This window comes from Trifolium pratense, linkage group LG2 (assembly GCF_020283565.1).
Source record: "Trifolium pratense cultivar HEN17-A07 linkage group LG2, ARS_RC_1.1, whole genome shotgun sequence".
Classification (NCBI taxonomy): Eukaryota; Viridiplantae; Streptophyta; class Magnoliopsida; order Fabales; family Fabaceae; genus Trifolium; species Trifolium pratense.
The window spans coordinates 45,074,605-45,092,704 of NC_060060.1; the positions used below are offsets into that span (position 1 = coordinate 45,074,605).

The 18,100-nt window shown below is 31.9% G+C and overlaps 1 protein-coding gene across 1 annotated transcript; it reads left to right on the top strand.

Moving 5' to 3' along the window:
* Nucleotides 1–5,706: 5,706 nt before the first annotated feature.
* Nucleotides 5,707–7,549, top strand: LOC123908809 (protein DETOXIFICATION 49-like). Its single transcript, XM_045959532.1, has one exon. The coding sequence runs from the start codon at nt 5,830–5,832 to the stop codon at nt 7,414–7,416; it is 1,587 nt and encodes a 528-aa protein (XP_045815488.1). The 5' UTR covers nt 5,707–5,829; the 3' UTR covers nt 7,417–7,549.
* The last annotated feature ends 10,551 nt before the right edge of the window (nt 7,550–18,100 follow it).

Here is an 18,100-nt window from a genome sequence, read left to right on the forward strand (position 1 = left end):
TGCCTCAAAATTTTCGTCATGTAGGTAGAGCCATTACTCAAGTTAGAATGCATATGGTTGAAATTTCTAAATTCAACCAAATCAATGTATGCCAAAAATTGTAATTACTTTTCTCCTATCCTTTTTATAAGGGTTATATAAGTAAAAAGATAAGTTTATTATTCATCTTCTTAAATTATTAGGAGATATATGTTAATTAAATTAATAAATCTAATTAATGGTGATTGGTGATTGATAGTGATAAGACTCAAGATAATCTGTTGGGGATTAATTAATTAATTAATTAATTAATTAATTACATGGTATACAAAACAAAAACACAATGTTATCTTTTCATTTTTATTTTTTTATACAGACGAGATTACAAATCATCATAAATCACACACATAAATAAGAGAACCGGTGTTTTAATCTCAATAATAACGTTCGATCTAATAATTTTCGATCTAATAATTTTGATATTTTTTGTCTGTTGAACTATAACTTCTCAACGGTATCTTTTTATGTCTCAAGCTAATTTGACAAGCTATTTTAGTTGTTTTATACTCGTTAGCAATAAATATGTAATTGTAGGTTGGCGTTATAAAGAATTAATTTATTTATTTTACTTTAAATTGAATAAATGGAATGTCGAGAGTTCGGACATTAACTCCTGAATATAAAATGTGATGTTTCTACCAACTGAGATAAGCTCACTAAGACAAAAAAATTAATTTATAACCATAGAATTTATACAAAATTCTTTATATTTCAAGACAAACCTTGAAGGATTCTAATGATACTGAAATAACTATCTCACTCTTGTCTACAACATAATTTTTTATTATTCTCTCTCTCTATACTTTAATTTAATCTAGGATCATAATTAGACTCATAATCAACCTGTACAAACTAATTTAATCTCTAGGTACATAATAATGTGATTAATAACTTGATGCCAGAACTGATGCCACTTGATGTCAGAACTGACCCCCGAACCAGATTCAACTGATGGTGAAAGCCAAAAAAAAATATTAATGTGCTTAATAAATTCATTTGCATTTCAAAAAAAAAAAAAGACTCATAATCAACCTGTACCAGTAAACCCTAGGGAAATATTCTAGTATGTAAAAAGGTATTATAAGTTGTTATGTGAGTTGTGAGCTTTAAATATTCTAATATTTAAAGCTTCATTTAATATTTGGTTTTGTTAAAATGATTTTACAAGTTAATAGAGATTAAAAAATGTAGGAAAAACCCCTAGTTGAAGAAAACCCTAATTTTGAGGGACATGCAAATATTTTTACATCTTTAAAAGGTTAATGTGATTGTGAATTAGAACTAACCTCTTTATCTCAAAGAATGAGACTTTAAAGTTTGTGTCAATTTGGATATAAAAGTTTTTATGTTATGTTTCTTTGAAGAAACATTTTGATCTATAAGTTGTTAAGGAAAGTATTAGGATTGAATTTCAATAATTATGAAAGTATCGAATCAAGTCATTGGGTTCAACTAGTTAATGAGCTTCACCAAAAAGGAGGGATTTCGGGAGAACCCGGGTTCGATTTTCTGGGTAGAACAATTTTTTGGCCAGACTTTACTTACCTCGTGGTCGAACTCTGGACTACTAGGACCCCTTTCTCCTAGGAACCAGAGGGTTATGAAAAAAAATTATGAAAGTATCAAAATTTTAAAAGTGTTGCATTTCTTTATAAGAAAATACTAAACAATATCACGAGACACTAGTTAAACATGTTAATAAGAAAATTTCGTCTTGAAACTTGTGCATTCAATACCTTAAAAATGTAAAAGTTATTTCACAACATTAATTTTATCATTAGCTAGCGGCCAGACAGAGCGTGTTTCGCGTCTATCTGTGTCTATTATGCAAATTTATGTTAAAAAAAATAAAATTAGACATGCATTATGGTGAGTTTGTTAGTAAAATATTTTTGCCGCTAAAAAAACAAAAAAATTGCTTATGTTATGATGAGTTTGTTAATTAAAGATTTTTGTTGTTAAAAAAATAAAATAAAAAAATCAAGAATAATGTTGATATTATGAAAAGTCTACACCAAAATAATTTATATCCTCTTTATATATAGGTATAGATTTCCTTTTTTGATAAGTATTTAGTCAAAAGTTCGATCTTCAATTAATGTGAATTAAATAATATTGGGTAGAATACACCTACCACCACCAAAAACCGGCATTTCGCGAGCAAGCCGCAGTGCAAGATGCGAAAACAGAACCAACATGCGAGCAATCGGCGGTGCAAGATCTAGAACCAGAATCAACACAATTACACCACCAACCCTAAAGAGGTGAAAATGTGGCGCGAAAAGTCTACACCAAAAAAATTTTATATCCTCTTTATATATAGGTATAAATTTCCTTTTTTGATAAGTATTTAGTCAAAAGTTCGATCTTCAATTAATGTGAATAAAATAATATTGGGTAGAATACACCTACCGCCACCCAAAACCGGCATTTCGCGAGCAAGCTACGGTGCAAGATGCAAAAATAGAACCAACATGCGAGCAACCAGCGGTGCAAGATCTAGAACCAGAATCAACACAATTACACCACCAACCCTAAAGAGGCGAAAATGTGGCGCGGAGGAGGGGTCGCATCGTACCGCCAACCACCAAGTCTACATTAGAAAGAGGGAGGATTGGATTTGAAGGAGAAGTGAACACGCGGTGTTTGCTTTAGAGAGAGTACAAAAAAGATGTTTATAAGACATCGGTTGCTGTTATCGTCACGTGAGTTAATACATTACAACAAATATACGAAGTCAATTCTAGCGCATGTGAGTTAATATCTTCATTTAGTAGGAGTCTAAAATGTATCATCTTTGGGACACACAACACAACTCCAATATACGTGTAATTAAAAGTATTTTTAATAAAATATCAAATAATTCTTTAAATACTATACCAATAAATAAATAATAATAATAATTCATTAAGTATTACTCCCTCCGTCCCAAAATATAAGAACTCATTGATCACTGCACATATGTTAATACATAATTTTGATTACAAATATCTTTAGTTCTCTACTAGTAAAAATTATAGAAATTTGATATTTTAAAAATATTCATCGAAACAAATCAAACAAGATCTTATATGATAATATTTACATTTATATACTTTTAAAAAAATACGGTCAAAACAAGACATATGAATAGTGGATTTAGTCAAAGAAGGTCTTATAAAATGAGACGGATGGAGTATCATTTCTTTTTTTATCTTTACACAAATAAACACTAAATGTAGTCATTTTCACGAGCAGCTTCTGTTGGAGTCTCTGATTGGTTCAAAAGCAATTTTTGGAAGTTGTCGTTGATTCTTATTCTGATCAATTTCGTCGAATTGATTGTTTCCGGAATGTTTGGCTAGAAATGGATGTTGTTGTTTGATGTTAGATTGATACAATGAGTTGTTGGTGTGTATTCATGTCTCAGTGTTGACGGTCGAGATCAGTCACCACTCTCAAAATCTGGATTCAGTGCTCTCCGCACCATTGTTGATTTTAGACTATTTTTACAATCCTCGTCATTCTTCTATTTGACATTAGGCTGATTGGCTTAAAAGAGTAATTGATTGTCTGTAGATTTTTGGACTCGTTATGTGTTGATTGTCGGTCTGTGCACCAATGTCTACCTCCTACTAGTGTTAGGCTGAAATAGAGGTTGGACATTAATTGTGTTGTGTTAAAGCATTTTTTGTGATCATGACATAGATACAAAGTTTAATTTTCATTGTCGTAGGCAATGAATAATTTCCGTTAGAAAACTCTATGGGGCACACAAGGTAAATTTCAATCTAATGTACATATATGTATGTGCATATATACATATTTAATTAATGCTCACCCGGAGAACACCGAAGCTCTAAACTAGTACTTCCTCCGTCCCAAATTATAAAAACAAAAAAACAAAAATCACACTTATTAAGAAAAAGTAAAACATGATAATTTGAAATATGTTTTTGTGGATTTTTCTTGAAATAAGTTGCATGAGAAGATGTAAAAGCAATTCTTATCGGTTGTTGTTTATTGAAAAAATGTAAGAGAAAAAAAATTAAATGCAATTTGCATATAATTTTATGAGATTAAGAAAAAAATATTATTGAAAATAGTTTTTCCCTCATAATTTGAGACAAAAAAATGAATATTTTTCCTTATAATTTGGGACGTAGAGTATATTATTAAAAGGGGTATAAACTTTTCAAATAATTCATATGTTTTGTTTTTTGACAATGTGTTGCTTATTCCGCTACAATTTCATAAAGTTCTTTTTTCTAATAAGCTTATCCTAAAGAACAAATTTATACCCTTATTTGAATTAAATTGACATGTTTGGATGGTTGATCATTTAGGATCGATTCCTCATAGCTTTTTTTTTTCTTCTGTACCATCATAAGCCAACGGAAAATGAATTTGGATATACTATATAATTTTCTCTCATTTCTTTTCGTAGTTATAAATTTTCACTAATTTTTTTAATTACAATTTTATGAACAAATAATTGACTATAAAGGCCAATTATATTGAACAAGAATATATGCCAAATATGTGCACGATTATTATGACTTCGAATGTCAATTATTCTTGAGTTTATCGAAAGTCACAGATTATTATCTAAATGTTGCTATTGTTTATCGAATTCTCTTAATTATGTCGATCACTGTTACATCTGCAAAAACATTCTAACAATGTCTCTTATAAAATTACCTACTGTGGAAGAAACTTTTGGAAAAATAAAATAACCATTTGTTTATAAGTCAATTTCAAAATCAAGAATTACATATTGAGTGTAGCACATTTTACAGATTAATCATGTCTCTTAAACATGTGAACTAGGGTACGTTGTGTCTCTTATCGATGTTTTAAGTATAATTGTTTTTTTGTTATGAGAAATCAACAATTTCATTTTATTGAACATTTGTATACCTAATGAACGATATCCTAAATTCAACCCAAAAATAAAAACATCAAATACATTGTATCATAATTATAAGGCAATTCTAACATATATGAGTTAATATATTTATAATGCGCGTTAAAAATATATATTTAAAACACGCGTATTAAATGATCGAGAAATAAAACAAAAAAAATTTATTAAGAAAATACATAGATATTGAATATATTTCATTAAATACTATTTTTTTTTTAAATATATCTTTATTAATTTTTAGTCTTTTGATGTACCATAAAAAATAAAAAAATTTAGTCTTTTGACAAATAGTAAATACTCTTAGTATTCATGAACATGAACGTGTACTCCTTTCGTCTCAAAATATAAGTAAAAATTAATCAATAAAATTGATGTATTTAATTTAGAATTTAGACTAGATACATTAATAACTTTTGACCTATTTTTATTTATATTTTGAGACGGAATGAAGATTCATATTTTCAACTCTAAATTTAATACCACCTTTCACTGTACTTCATCTGTCCTAAAATATAAGCAAAAAATTGTCAACAAAATTGGATGTATTTAGTTCAAATCTTTAATTAAATACATCAAATTTCTTTAATCCATTTTTGCTTACAATTTTGGGAAAGAGTAAGACATAAATGTTTCAAATATCAATCCCAAATTTTTTTTAGCTTTTGCCAAACTTCCTCAAAGTCAGAGTTTTCAAAGACCTTGGTCCCCTCAAGAAAATCACTATAAAACCCCCAACAACAATCCTTTCAATACTCATTCCTCAAACACACTCTCTCTCTCTCTCTCTCTCTACATCTCTCCCCTGTTTTGACACTCTGTTTCACCTCTATTCAAACCCATATTTTCTCCCTAAAAAGAGACACAAAAAAAAAAAATCAAACACCATGTGTGAAACAAATCAAGAACAAACCAACATGATTTTCACCAACCCTTTAATCCCAAAACAAAAAAAAAACCAAACTTTTCATCGCCATCTCTCTCATACCTTCAAAGAAATGACATCCATTTCAAAGATAGCTTTTCCAATGATCCTAACTTGTGTTCTCTTATATTTTAGATCCATGATTTCAATGTTTTTTCTTGGTCATCTCAATGAACTTGCTCTTGCTGGTGGTTCCCTTGCTGTTGGTTTTGCCAACATCACTGGTTACTCCATTCTTTCTGGTCTTTCTGTTGGTATGGAACCAATTTGTGGTCAAGCTTTTGGTGCTAAAAAGTTTACACTTCTTGGTCTTTGTCTTCAAAGAACCATTCTTTTACTCCTTTTGGTTTCAATACCAATATCAATTTCATGGCTTTACATGAAAAAACTTCTTTTGTTTTTTAACCAAGATGAAGAAATCGCAACAATGGCTCAAATATATTTACTTTATTCAATTCCTGATCTTGTTGCACAATCCTTCATTCACCCTTTGAGAATTTACCTTAGGACTCAATCCATTACTCTTCCTCTTACCCTTTGTGCAACTTTCTCAATTATTCTTCACATACCCATTAATTATTTTCTTGTTTTTTATCTTGATTTGGGTATAAAGGGTGTTGCTTTAAGTGGGGTATGGACAAATTTCAACCTTCTTGGTTCTTTGATTTTATACATTTATTTTTCCGGCACACACGAAAAAACGTGGGCCGGGTTTTCTTTAGAATGTTTCAAAGAATGGAAGACACTTCTTAACCTCGCCATTCCAAGCTGCGTTTCTGTCTGCTTGGAATGGTGGTGGTATGAATTTATGATAATCTTTTGTGGATACTTAAGTAATCCAAAAACAAGTGTTGCATCAATGGGGGTGTTAATCCAAATTACTTCATTGATGTACATTTTACCTTATTCACTAAGCAATAGTGTTTCAACAAGAGTTGGTAATATGATAGGTGCACAAAAGCCATCAAAAGCTAAACTTTCTGCAATTTCAGGACTTTCTTTCAGTTTCATTTGTGGGGTATTGGCATTTATTTTCACTCTTTGTGTAAGAAACATGTGGGCTAGTATATTTACAAAAGACCAAAGAATCATTGATTTAACATCAATGGTTTTGCCAATTATAGGTTTATGTGAATTAGGTAATTGTCCTCAAACAACAGGTTGTGGTGTTCTTAGAGGAACAGCAAGGCCTAAAGTTGGTGCTAATATCAACTTAGGTTGTTTTTATCTCATTGGAATGCCGGTTTCGATTTGGTTAGCTTTTTATGGTGGTTATGATTTTAAAGGTCTTTGGCTTGGTTTACTTGCTGCTCAGGCATCATGTGCTGTTACTATGTTGATTGTTCTTTATAAAACTGATTGGAAATTTGAAGCTTTAAGAGCAAGGAAACTTACTGGTGAGAATGAGAACAATCAAATTGATGAAGAGAAGTCACTTGTTTATGTAAACAATGAAGATTGTTTGTCATTTTTTGATGATGTTTCTGATGAAGAAGAAGAAGATGATGATAATGATGAGGATGATGAAGGGTGTTTATGTTTGGTTTAATAAATCTCTTTTGTAAAGAGAAAAAATAGATAGTAATAATAATACCATTTATGAAACTTGTCTTTAACTGTATATAGAGTAGTAGCAGGTAGAGACATATTATGACTTTTATATAAATATGAGATTAATTTTCGTCCTATGGTGGATTTGGATTTGACGCAGTAACTCGTCCTGATTGTCGGATCTTTAATCGACGTCTTAGATCTTAAAATCAATATTTGAAATCTTAAACAACATGTTACTGCTTAAGATCTTATATGACTACTGCATAGAAAACAACTATTAATATAAGACAGCTCAGATAACACAACCGTTGATTTTAAGCAAAAATGCACTTTATAAAATGTTATAGGACTACTGCATAGAATTTGCATCCTACAATGTCACCGTAATTTTTTTTAACTCAATCGACAATTTACAATCAATCATATATATAACTTTAGAAATAATTATTGTTTATGTCAAATATTTTTGATAATATCGTGAATATAATTGATTGATACAGGAAAAACTTTTACGGTGGTGACAGTGTATATAAATTAAATTAAATCATAAATATATCTATTGTGGAAATTTTAGATAGAAAAGGGGGACCAAATTCGCTGCTCTAGCTGCATCACGCAATTACATGTGGTAAACAATCTCAAGCGTAAACTTATGGTCGAACAGATCAAATTGATTTACTTTTCATTTAATATTTGATCTTATCCATTCGTTTTTTATTAGACGGCCTACACCAGTTATTGTGTTAACATAGTAATCGTGTAATATTCAATCCCGCAAAAGGGTGTGTTGTTGGGAAAAATTTTACATGGTCCATGGCCCTTCTTAGGCTATGTTCTGATAACTTTTCTGTGAAATTCAATGGCAATTTTGCAGTGCATTGAATGTCATGGGAAAGTAGAAAAAACGTGTTGTGCTAAAGATAGGTACTATTTTCTTTAATGTGTGTACCCTCTGTTCGTTTATCTGTTTCTATCAGCTACACACAGAAAATGAGACAATCATTTCCTTACTTCTCTGATTTGTACTGTCTTTTTTTAGTTCCTTTTAATTTTAACATGTAATTAAATCTCATTTTGTCTTATTTTCCATTTGTTGTTTTGTCCTTCAAATGAAGGGTATTCATAAAAAGCTAAGAACAAATAATATTCTAAATTTATATGAGAATAATATATAGTCAAACAACTTTACATTATCTAAGATTATATATATTAAGTTATTCAACATGGTTTCAGTTCAACGATAAGAATTTGACTTTATAATCTCGAGAAATATGTTCATATTTCACATTATATATACTTCCAATTCAAATATGTATCCTTAAGCAAAGTCTTGAGAATCCTCACTCCACATTAAAGAGTTTAAGATCCACTAAAAATGTTACTTTGAGAAATTCTATTTATGAGAGAATTGACATAAATGAGAAAAATTGTGGAATATCCATTTTCAAACATATTTTGAAAAAAAAAAAAGTTAGTGCTATACATAGCGAATTATTGGCTCGTGAAAGTTCACATACTTGTTTGTTTTTTACGTTTTAGGAAAGCATGAAAATGATATTTTTGTCATTCATAAAAATCAGGTCAGGTCGATGTTTAACCGACGTCCACAAAGCTCTACTTATGAGAGAGAATAAATACAAATGAGAAAATAGTTGAATCAATTTTCAAATAAATTTTATGAAATATTAGTGTTACATACTGAATCATTATATTGGCTCGTGAAAGTTCACGATACTTGCGTGTATTTTATTTTTTGAGTTGAAAGTAATGAATATAAATGTTACTTTTGTCTTTCACGAAAATCAGGTTTAGTCAATGTTTGACCGATGACCAATCGAAATTCTACGTGATACATTGCCTCCCGATATCATTTCCCTTTAAGAAATGAGTTTCATTAATTTTTCATGCATGTTTATCTGTCTTATAAATAAAATCATCTATTTACTTTAAGAAATGATAAGGATTTCAACTCTCACATTAAAAAAATCATTGAAATTGATGAAAATAAATATTTCTAAATGCATCAAAACCAATGCATTTCATTGAATAATATGTTTCAAATACAAAGAGAAAAATTTCTAAAAAATTCCAAATAGCAACATTAGCTTCCCCCTTTGTTATAAAGTATGATCATTATCATTTGCTTTCAAAATGGAAAACAAATAAACTTTAACAAGATTCACTCTCAAGTATAAGAATTTGTTAATGTATTCAAATTGACATAGGAGTTTAGAGCTTCAATTTAAGCATAGTAGCCAGCCTATACAATTAAATTAATGTTGTCACTTATTCATTCCCAAAAAAATATGTTGTTCACTTATTATATATGTTAGTGGATATAAAATAAGGAAAATACTAAACAGTGTCTCTGGGACAATGTTTAAGAAAACATATTTAATTATATCACATTGAAACTTAGTCAACTCCTCGAAAATTTAAAAAATGTTATTTTTAACTTAAAAATTTCTTTTTTTTGTTTCCTTAACCAGTACCCCCGAGACACCGGTTAGCATGACCCATAAAATAATACATTATCTTACCCTCATGAATTGAAACTAAGTAAACTACTAGCTGTCTTTGTTTATGTCTTACTATTCACACTATTGAATTTTTTTATTTATAAATATATTACTATACTAAACTAAGATCTTCGGTCCTATCATTGAATAACCATAGCACTTTCAAGCTATATACCAAATTGACACACTATCTTATTGTCTGAATTTGATTAGGTAATAATTTGATAAGAGTTCCTTTTAGCAATTTCCAAGTGACAATCAATTTTCATTTTTTAGTTTTGAATTAGAGATTAAGACATTTTTATAATTATTACAAAATCAACTATCAATTTCATGATCTTCACGTTGACCAAAACTTGCAAAGTTACTAGTTTTGTGACTTCAACATTTCCTTATCATAGGGTAGAAAAGATTAAAAAAAAATATGCACCAATCCATGTTGGTATTGTACTAAGAAAGATCTTGATCAACAATAGTATCTAGTTTGCCAAAAACAAGAAGAGGATCATAACAAACGTTGAATCAAATAGCAATTGAGATCACAAGATCACTAACTCATGGGGTACGGTTTGAACAATTTGATATATATTGAGTTTCCATTTGTTCAAGGACAACATTAAATGAATGATATGTGACAATCTATGTTTTAATGCTCAAGTGGTGGAAATTTGTCGTGAAGTTAGCAAGTACAAGGCAGTCTTACTTAAGCATGGAGGGTCGGTCCAACATACTCTTCCGTTTATAAGCAAAAAGGCTTCTTTTAGGTTCATCGTATATTTGATAAATCTGATATATATATATATATATATATATATATATATATATATATATATATATATATATAATTAATATAAAAGATGTATTTTTGCTTATAATGTATTACGGAGGAAGGAAGCAATAAACAAATTTTGCTTATAAATGGTTAGGACTATTGATGACATGTGTCATTACATGAAAATAAAGACTAATTGCAAGTGTTTTTAGAAGAATTTTGACCTATTTCATGGAGGAATAATGCTCTAGTTTGAGAATATTTGCAATGGAAGAAAGTAGTTGAAGCTTGGTAAAAAAGAAGCAAAAGTATTGTTTTCACGCCACAGGCGAAATTTTGGTGCCTGGGGCGAAATTTTCATCAGAAATCAAGCCAGTCTGTTGTTTTGTCGCCTGGGGCGGAACTTCTGCAGCCTGGGGCGGAAATGTTCGTGCCTGGGGCGAAAATCTCATTTATTGGCCTCACTTATAAAAGGAAGTGGTAGATCTGAGATTATGGATCGAAAATTGACATTGGAAACATCATTTTGAAGAACATTTGGAGATCTAGGAACTTGGAGGCAAGGATTGAAGTGTGGAAACACATCAAGATTATCTTGTAATCATGCTTTCTTTCATTTCTTTGATTGTAATGTCTCTTTCTACTATGTGTAACTAAATTCTCATGATTGTTCCTTAGGGGATTCTGATTATTATTTCTCTTGAACCATGTGATTATCATATGTTATGATCAATGAATTACGAAGTTAGTTTCTTTAATTATTCCTCATGCTTAAAGCTTTATATGAATTAGCTATTTATATGATGATTTCAATGATTTGTTTTACTATGACGATAGGAATGAATCATCGATCTAGGAATAATTGATCAATTAACTTTCACTTAAGACATTTCGGATTGTTAATTGAGATTAAAATATTAAAGTTTGTAATCCTCAATTGATCATAGATTACCTAAGACATTAGGAATCGATGATCAAGGGAGATGATTATGTTACCAAGACATTGGGCATAATTACTTGATATTTAATCTAATCGTGAAACTAAATTGAGTAATTTGTAATCATACATGAAATTACCAAGAGAAGTATAGTAATTAGATGAACCAAAATGATCATTCACTTTTCTTCCATTGATTTTAACCCTAAGTCAATTTTAAAGTTTATGATCAACTTTGAACCAAACAAATCCCCCCCCCCCCCCCCTTTTTACATTCAAATTTATGTGTTTAAGTATGAATTCAATTTGTGTTTGAATTATAACAATCCCTGAGAATCGATAATTTTTACTACTTGCGATAATTTTGTGCACTTGCAAAATATTCATCAACTATCATTACAAAGGGGAGTCGAAGGACATAATCATTTCTTATTGTTTGGTGATCTCTTTAAAGTGAAAGATAAAGGACACATGCGCCATTTGATTTAGTTAGCTACCACTTGGAGTATGTGGAAACTTCGTAATAGTGTAATTTTCAAAGGCCACATACTGGATGCCTCGATGTTATTAGAGGAAGTCAGGATTACATCTTGGGTTTGGATCCTATATATGTCTTGTATTCAAAGCTCTTCATCATGAGCTTTTCTTTGTAAGGTATTGAGTACCCCTTGTACTCCCTTATATTATATCTTTTGCTTATAAAAAAAAAATAAAAAATTTCAGGAGAGATATTTTTGAAGTCAACAACATTAATATTATATATAAGGTCTTGTATATATCATTATGGCTGTTGGATTATGCCTTTGAAAATGATGCAGAAAAATCAGTTTTGTTATGTTTTTTGCGCCAGGCATGGAGCAGGGGGCGCCAAGCTCAATGCTCCTTGTTCTACTGGCAGTTGCGCCAGCTTGGGCTGTGTTGCGCCCAGCTTAGGCTTGCAGTATATATATATATACTTTGTTTTATTCTTACAACCGCTGTGAGAGAGAAAGGTGTGGAATTTTAGGGTTCTTTCATCATCAATCAAGCTAGGGTTCAAAAGGGTTTCTTTTGGGTAGACTCTAGGGATTCGGAACTCATTTATTTCACCTTGTAAACGTACACTTATTGATTGAATCTCTTTGTCACGGGGAGAGATTCGGGAAAAGGGTAGAAATTAGGAAAAACTTTAATTCTTGCAACTCTTTGTGGTTGAATCTTTTGTAATCAAGATTTTCTATTGATAGTGGAACGGAGAGTGGCTCTATCCCTAGAGTAGGTTGTTATAACTGAACTGGGTAAACAATTTATTCGTGTCTTTTATCGCTTTTGGTAGTTCTAGTTTTGTCTTGAAAAATGAAGAAAGTAGTTTTCTGGTTGTTGTTGCTGGACATCACGCCAGGCTTGATGCCTCTGTGTCTGGCTCAATGTTTTGCAGGTTTGGGTGATGGTCTCTGGCCTCTGCGCCAGGCTTGGGACGAGATTATATATATCCCCTGTTTTCTTTTGTTCAGCCGCTAGTTTGAGTAAGAAAGAGAAAAACTGATTTTTTTTCTAGGGTTCTTCAACATCTGCTTATTCTCATTCATTTTGATTTGATTGCTTCAATTCATTTGTCCCACACATCAAAGGGTTTATTGGTGTGGTTTTATCTTCGTATTCACAACAATTGGCGCCTACCGTGGGGCAAAGGGTTAAACGGATTAAGCACCATGGGTTCAAAATGGGAAATTGAGAAGTTCACCGGGAATAACGACTTTGGGTTGTGGAAGGTGAAGGTGAGGGCAATATTGACACAACAGAAGTGTGCTGAAGCGTTGTTGGGAATAGCGAATATGCCGAATATTCTCTCGGCAGCGGAGAAGACCGAGATGAATGATAAGGCATTGAGTGTCATTATCTCGTGCCTCGCAGATAACATGTTGAGGGAAGTAGCTAAGGAAATGACTGTTGCGGCTATGTGGACCAAGCTTTATGCGTTGTACATGAGGAAGTTTTTGCCATATAAGCAGTGTTTGAAAGAACGGTTGTTTTTCTTTTGTATGGTGGAGAACAAGTCTGTGGTGGAGCAACTTGCGGAGTTTAACAAGATCATCAACGACTTGGCAATTATTGATGTGAATTTGGAAGACGAGGACAAGGCTTTTCATTTGTTGTGTGCTTTACCCAAGTCGCTTGAAAATCTCAAGGATGCACTGCTTTATGGCAAAGAAGGCACTATCACCTTGGATGAAGTTCAATCGGCTTTGAGGACCAAGGAGTTGACAAAGTTGAGAGACTTGAGGGTTGGTGATGGTGCGGAAGGTTTGAATGTGGCGAGGGGTAGAAGCGAGAACGAAGGCAAAGGGAAAGGAAAGAAATATGGGTCTAAGTCTAGGCCAAAGAGTGATAGTGGTGGCAAGTTCAAATGCTTCAATTGTCAAGAACCGGGTCACTTCAAGAAGAATTATCCTCATATGAGGGGCAATTGTAGTTCGTCGCCTCAGATTGCCGTTGATGACGAGGAAGACTATGAGAGTGTGGAAGCACTCATAGTCACAAGTTGGGAACCATATAGGCTTTATCGGTCTAGAGAGGCGGTGGAAGAATACTCAACATCAGCCTTGAGAGGCGGTGGAATAATACTCAACATCAGCTTGGAGAGGCGATGCTAAGAATACTCGGTTTACAAGGTGGAAGACATAGTGGATATACCGGTTTGGGGCTTTGGTGGAGGAATCTCGGTTTGAGGTGGAGGTACACCAAAGTGCTATGGCTATGGAGATCTTGTGTGAAAGCAACGTTGATCAAACTTGGTAATTTGTATGACTGCTGGAGGTAGTTGGATGCAAGGAGAGTTTGATGTTGCGGCTTGTGGAACCACCTAAAATTCCAAGGTTGTTTGGAGGCAAGCAAATCTTCAAGAGTACGGAAAGATACAATCCGGAGTTTGAAGAGGGTACGGTGTTAGCTTGTGGATTGTCCTAAAAATCCATGGGCAATTGGAGGCAAGCATTTTCGGGAGTACGGAGAGGTAGACTTCGGGGGCCGAAGAGGGTATGGTGTAAACAAGTGGAGCAGGGTGTTGGTTGGTGGGAAGTTGTTGGATTATGCCTTTGAAAATGATGCAGAAAAATCAGTTTGGTTATTGGAGATTGTTGGATTATGCCTTTGAAAATGATGCAGAAAAATCAGTTTTGTTATGTTCTTTGCACTAGGCTTGGAGCAGGTGGTGTCAGGCTCAATGCTCCTTGTTCTAATGGCAGTAGCGCCCAGCTTGGGATGTGCTGCGCCCAGCTTGGGCTCGTAGTATATATATACTCTGTTTTATTCTTGCAGCCGCTGTGAGAGAGGAAGGTGTGAAATTTTAAGGTTCTTTCATCATCAATCAAGCTAGGCTTCAAAAGGGTTTCTTTTGGGTACACTCTAGGGATTGGAAACTCATTTATTTCACCTTGTAAACACTTATTGATTGAATCTCTTGGTCACGGGGAGAGATTCGGGAAAAGGGTAGAATCAGGAAAAACTCTAATTTTTGCAACTCTTTGTGGTTGAATCTTTTGTAATCATGATTTTATATTGATGGTGGAACGGAGAGTGGCTCTCTCCCCCAGAGTAGGTTGTTATAACTGAAATGGGTAAACAATTTATTCGTGTCTTTTATCGCTTTTGGTAGTTCTAGTTTTTTGTTGATTTATTGCTTATTCTCATTCATTTTGATTTGGTTGCTTCAATTCATTTGTCCCACACATCAAAGGTTTTATTGGTGTGGTTTTATCTTCGGATTCATAACAATGGTTACACAAAAATCAAGGACTTTGAAAAATAAATGTGATTTTTACTTGAGCTATCATTGAACTTCATCCTCCAAAATAAACACGTACATATTAGTTAGATTTTCTTAGAGATAGGAAAGTGGATTTGCGGGATTTTCTATAAGTTTCTGATTGTTTTCAAATATATTAAGATTTGTAGTTTTTTTTGTATTTGGTTGATCTCTACCGCGTAGTTATTGACGGTTTGATGGCAGTGAGCGAGCTTAGACTGATCTGTCCAGGTTCTCATTCTACCATTTGCCCCAACAACTTTTTGACTCAAGGAGCTATTTCTTGGATTCTGATGGGCCGATCACTTTTGATTCAAGATCGGGATGATGTCTTCTCTGGTGGTCTGGAAGCTGAAGAATGTCTCTCTAAGAATGATATTAGAAGTATATCTCTATTAGGTGGTGTCTGTTTTGGTAATTTCATTGGTATTCCGCTTATATACGACGTCTTTATTTTATATTTCCTCTTTTATCAATCTATGTTCGTCTTGTGCAGAGACCTGATATTAATAATATATTTTCCTCTTTCAAGAAAGTCAAAAACATTATAGTGAATCATCACATTAAACTAAACACAATTTTACAAGACACAAGTGAATTTACACACTACATCATCACACAAAAAACTTCAAACATTTGAGTTAATAGATCAACATGCATGTTGATCGATATATTTTGTTCAACATGCATGTTTCCCTCCACTTGACACATCAATAAAAGATGCTTTGCTGGAGGTCTGAATTGAAATTAAATGCAACTATATTATAAAGGGTGTCATTATATTTTTCAAACCATCCAATATATAACTTCAACTTTTTCCAATAAAAATGAAAACAATGGTGAGTCTATAAGCCAGCTTCCATTAAAAGGTTGAACATTATGATTTTGTATTGTAAAAAATGGTTAGAATTTGAAATTCAAGTCAAAATCACGGGTATTACAACAAATAAAGGAGCAATTGAAGTTCCAAAATTGGATTGTCATTGCCTACTATATAAATGCCCTGAATTTGACTCAATCTTACTTTATGGTACCTTTTTAGTGAATATATGTGCTTGGTATCTTGACACAGTGTCCAAACTTTTGGTGGACATGATGTATTGTTTTATATTAAACAAGATATATAATAATTAAGATATATACAACAAAAATTAAAAACCATTAGTTTTAGCACAAAATAAGATGCGGTACTTTTTTTCAGATAAGTAGAAGAATTTATTCAAAATTTATTTTTTATCAAAATGAAAGAAAAAAAAAAAGTGTTGCAAGTTGCATATCAAGTTGCATGTTGATTTAATGGGTGAAACAGATTCTTATGAGGAGTCAGGTGTAAGACTTGTTTTTTGGGAGGGGGGCACAAAATTTTCATTATACATCTTTGCTAGCTTTTGTTGCTTTCATAATTATTTTTTTTTTGAAATGGTTGTTGCTTTCATAATTATTTGATAGAAATAATTAGGATGACACTGTTTTTGTTGGAAATCAACGTACAATCTAGGAATTTGGGAATCAAAGTTAAAAAGAGAATGAAGTTAAAAAGAATTTTTGGGAAAATAATATATATTCTCCTTGTAATTTAGGTTTAAGAATAGTTTTGGCACCCTTACAAAAAAAAATTATTTTTTGATCAAACTTTTAAATAATTTAAATTTAAAGTTGTTTGAATTTAGAAAACTAAATTATAATATATATTTTTTCAAATAGTATAGTGACTAGAATTTCACCTTTTAAAACGAATAAGTGGGAATATCGGGATTCGAACCTCAGTCTCTATAATAACATACAATATCCATGCTAACTACGAGATAAAACTGAACTATAAATTGTTCGCATATTCAGATATCCGAAAAAATTAGTCTTTTTAGTTCAGTACTTAACCTAAAACCAAATTATTTATAAATTTAGAGACTCAAATATATATATTAAGAAATTAGTCCAAGTACCTATTTATATATTACTGATTAATTAAGGGACTTCCAGAATAATTAAAACTTTAAAAAGATAAAAAGTTTTGACTATAATATACGATGGATTTTAGATGAAAATTTACATTTAGTTTTCTTAAAAAAAAATATTAATTATTAATTTAATTTTTGTGGATCATGTAGTTCATGGGAGTTTACATGCTTCAAAATTCAAATACAGCTATGACTTAGCGTATTTTTGTGAAGAAAGAGGCACCGGTGAATTTTTTGACTGACCCACAAAAAAAGATATTGACAATTTGTCCAGCATGTTCTGGTGTATGGATGAGTATGTGGTAAACATGCTTGTATAGATTTGACTGGATGAGTATGTGGGTCGAACAACTCTCAAAATTGTTTTAAGCAAATGGTCAAACATGAGAAAGCGTTCTCTAACAATCAATATATAGGTTTTTATACCATTTGCATTCGATACTTTATACATTTTAAAACTACTGGTTCAAAAGGTCATGCATCTTTAATTGGGTATAAAAGTTTTTGGGACATGTAATTTTTAGGTTATCATACGTAAGAAATTTTCATCTCTATTTACATGTGACTAATCTCTACTTATGGACATGCAATCTATTTCAAATAATCCATGTGTTGCTTATTTCCGCTACAATAGTTCTTTTTTCCAGTTGGGATCTGAGTGAAGATATTTATTAAGAGGGAAGTTGTGTAATCTATTAATTTCTCAATC

Excerpts from the sequence above, each read along its gene's own strand:
- LOC123908809 (XM_045959532.1), top strand. The coding sequence starts at position 5,830 with ATGTGTGAAACAAATCAAGAACAAACCAACATGATTTTCACCAACCCT.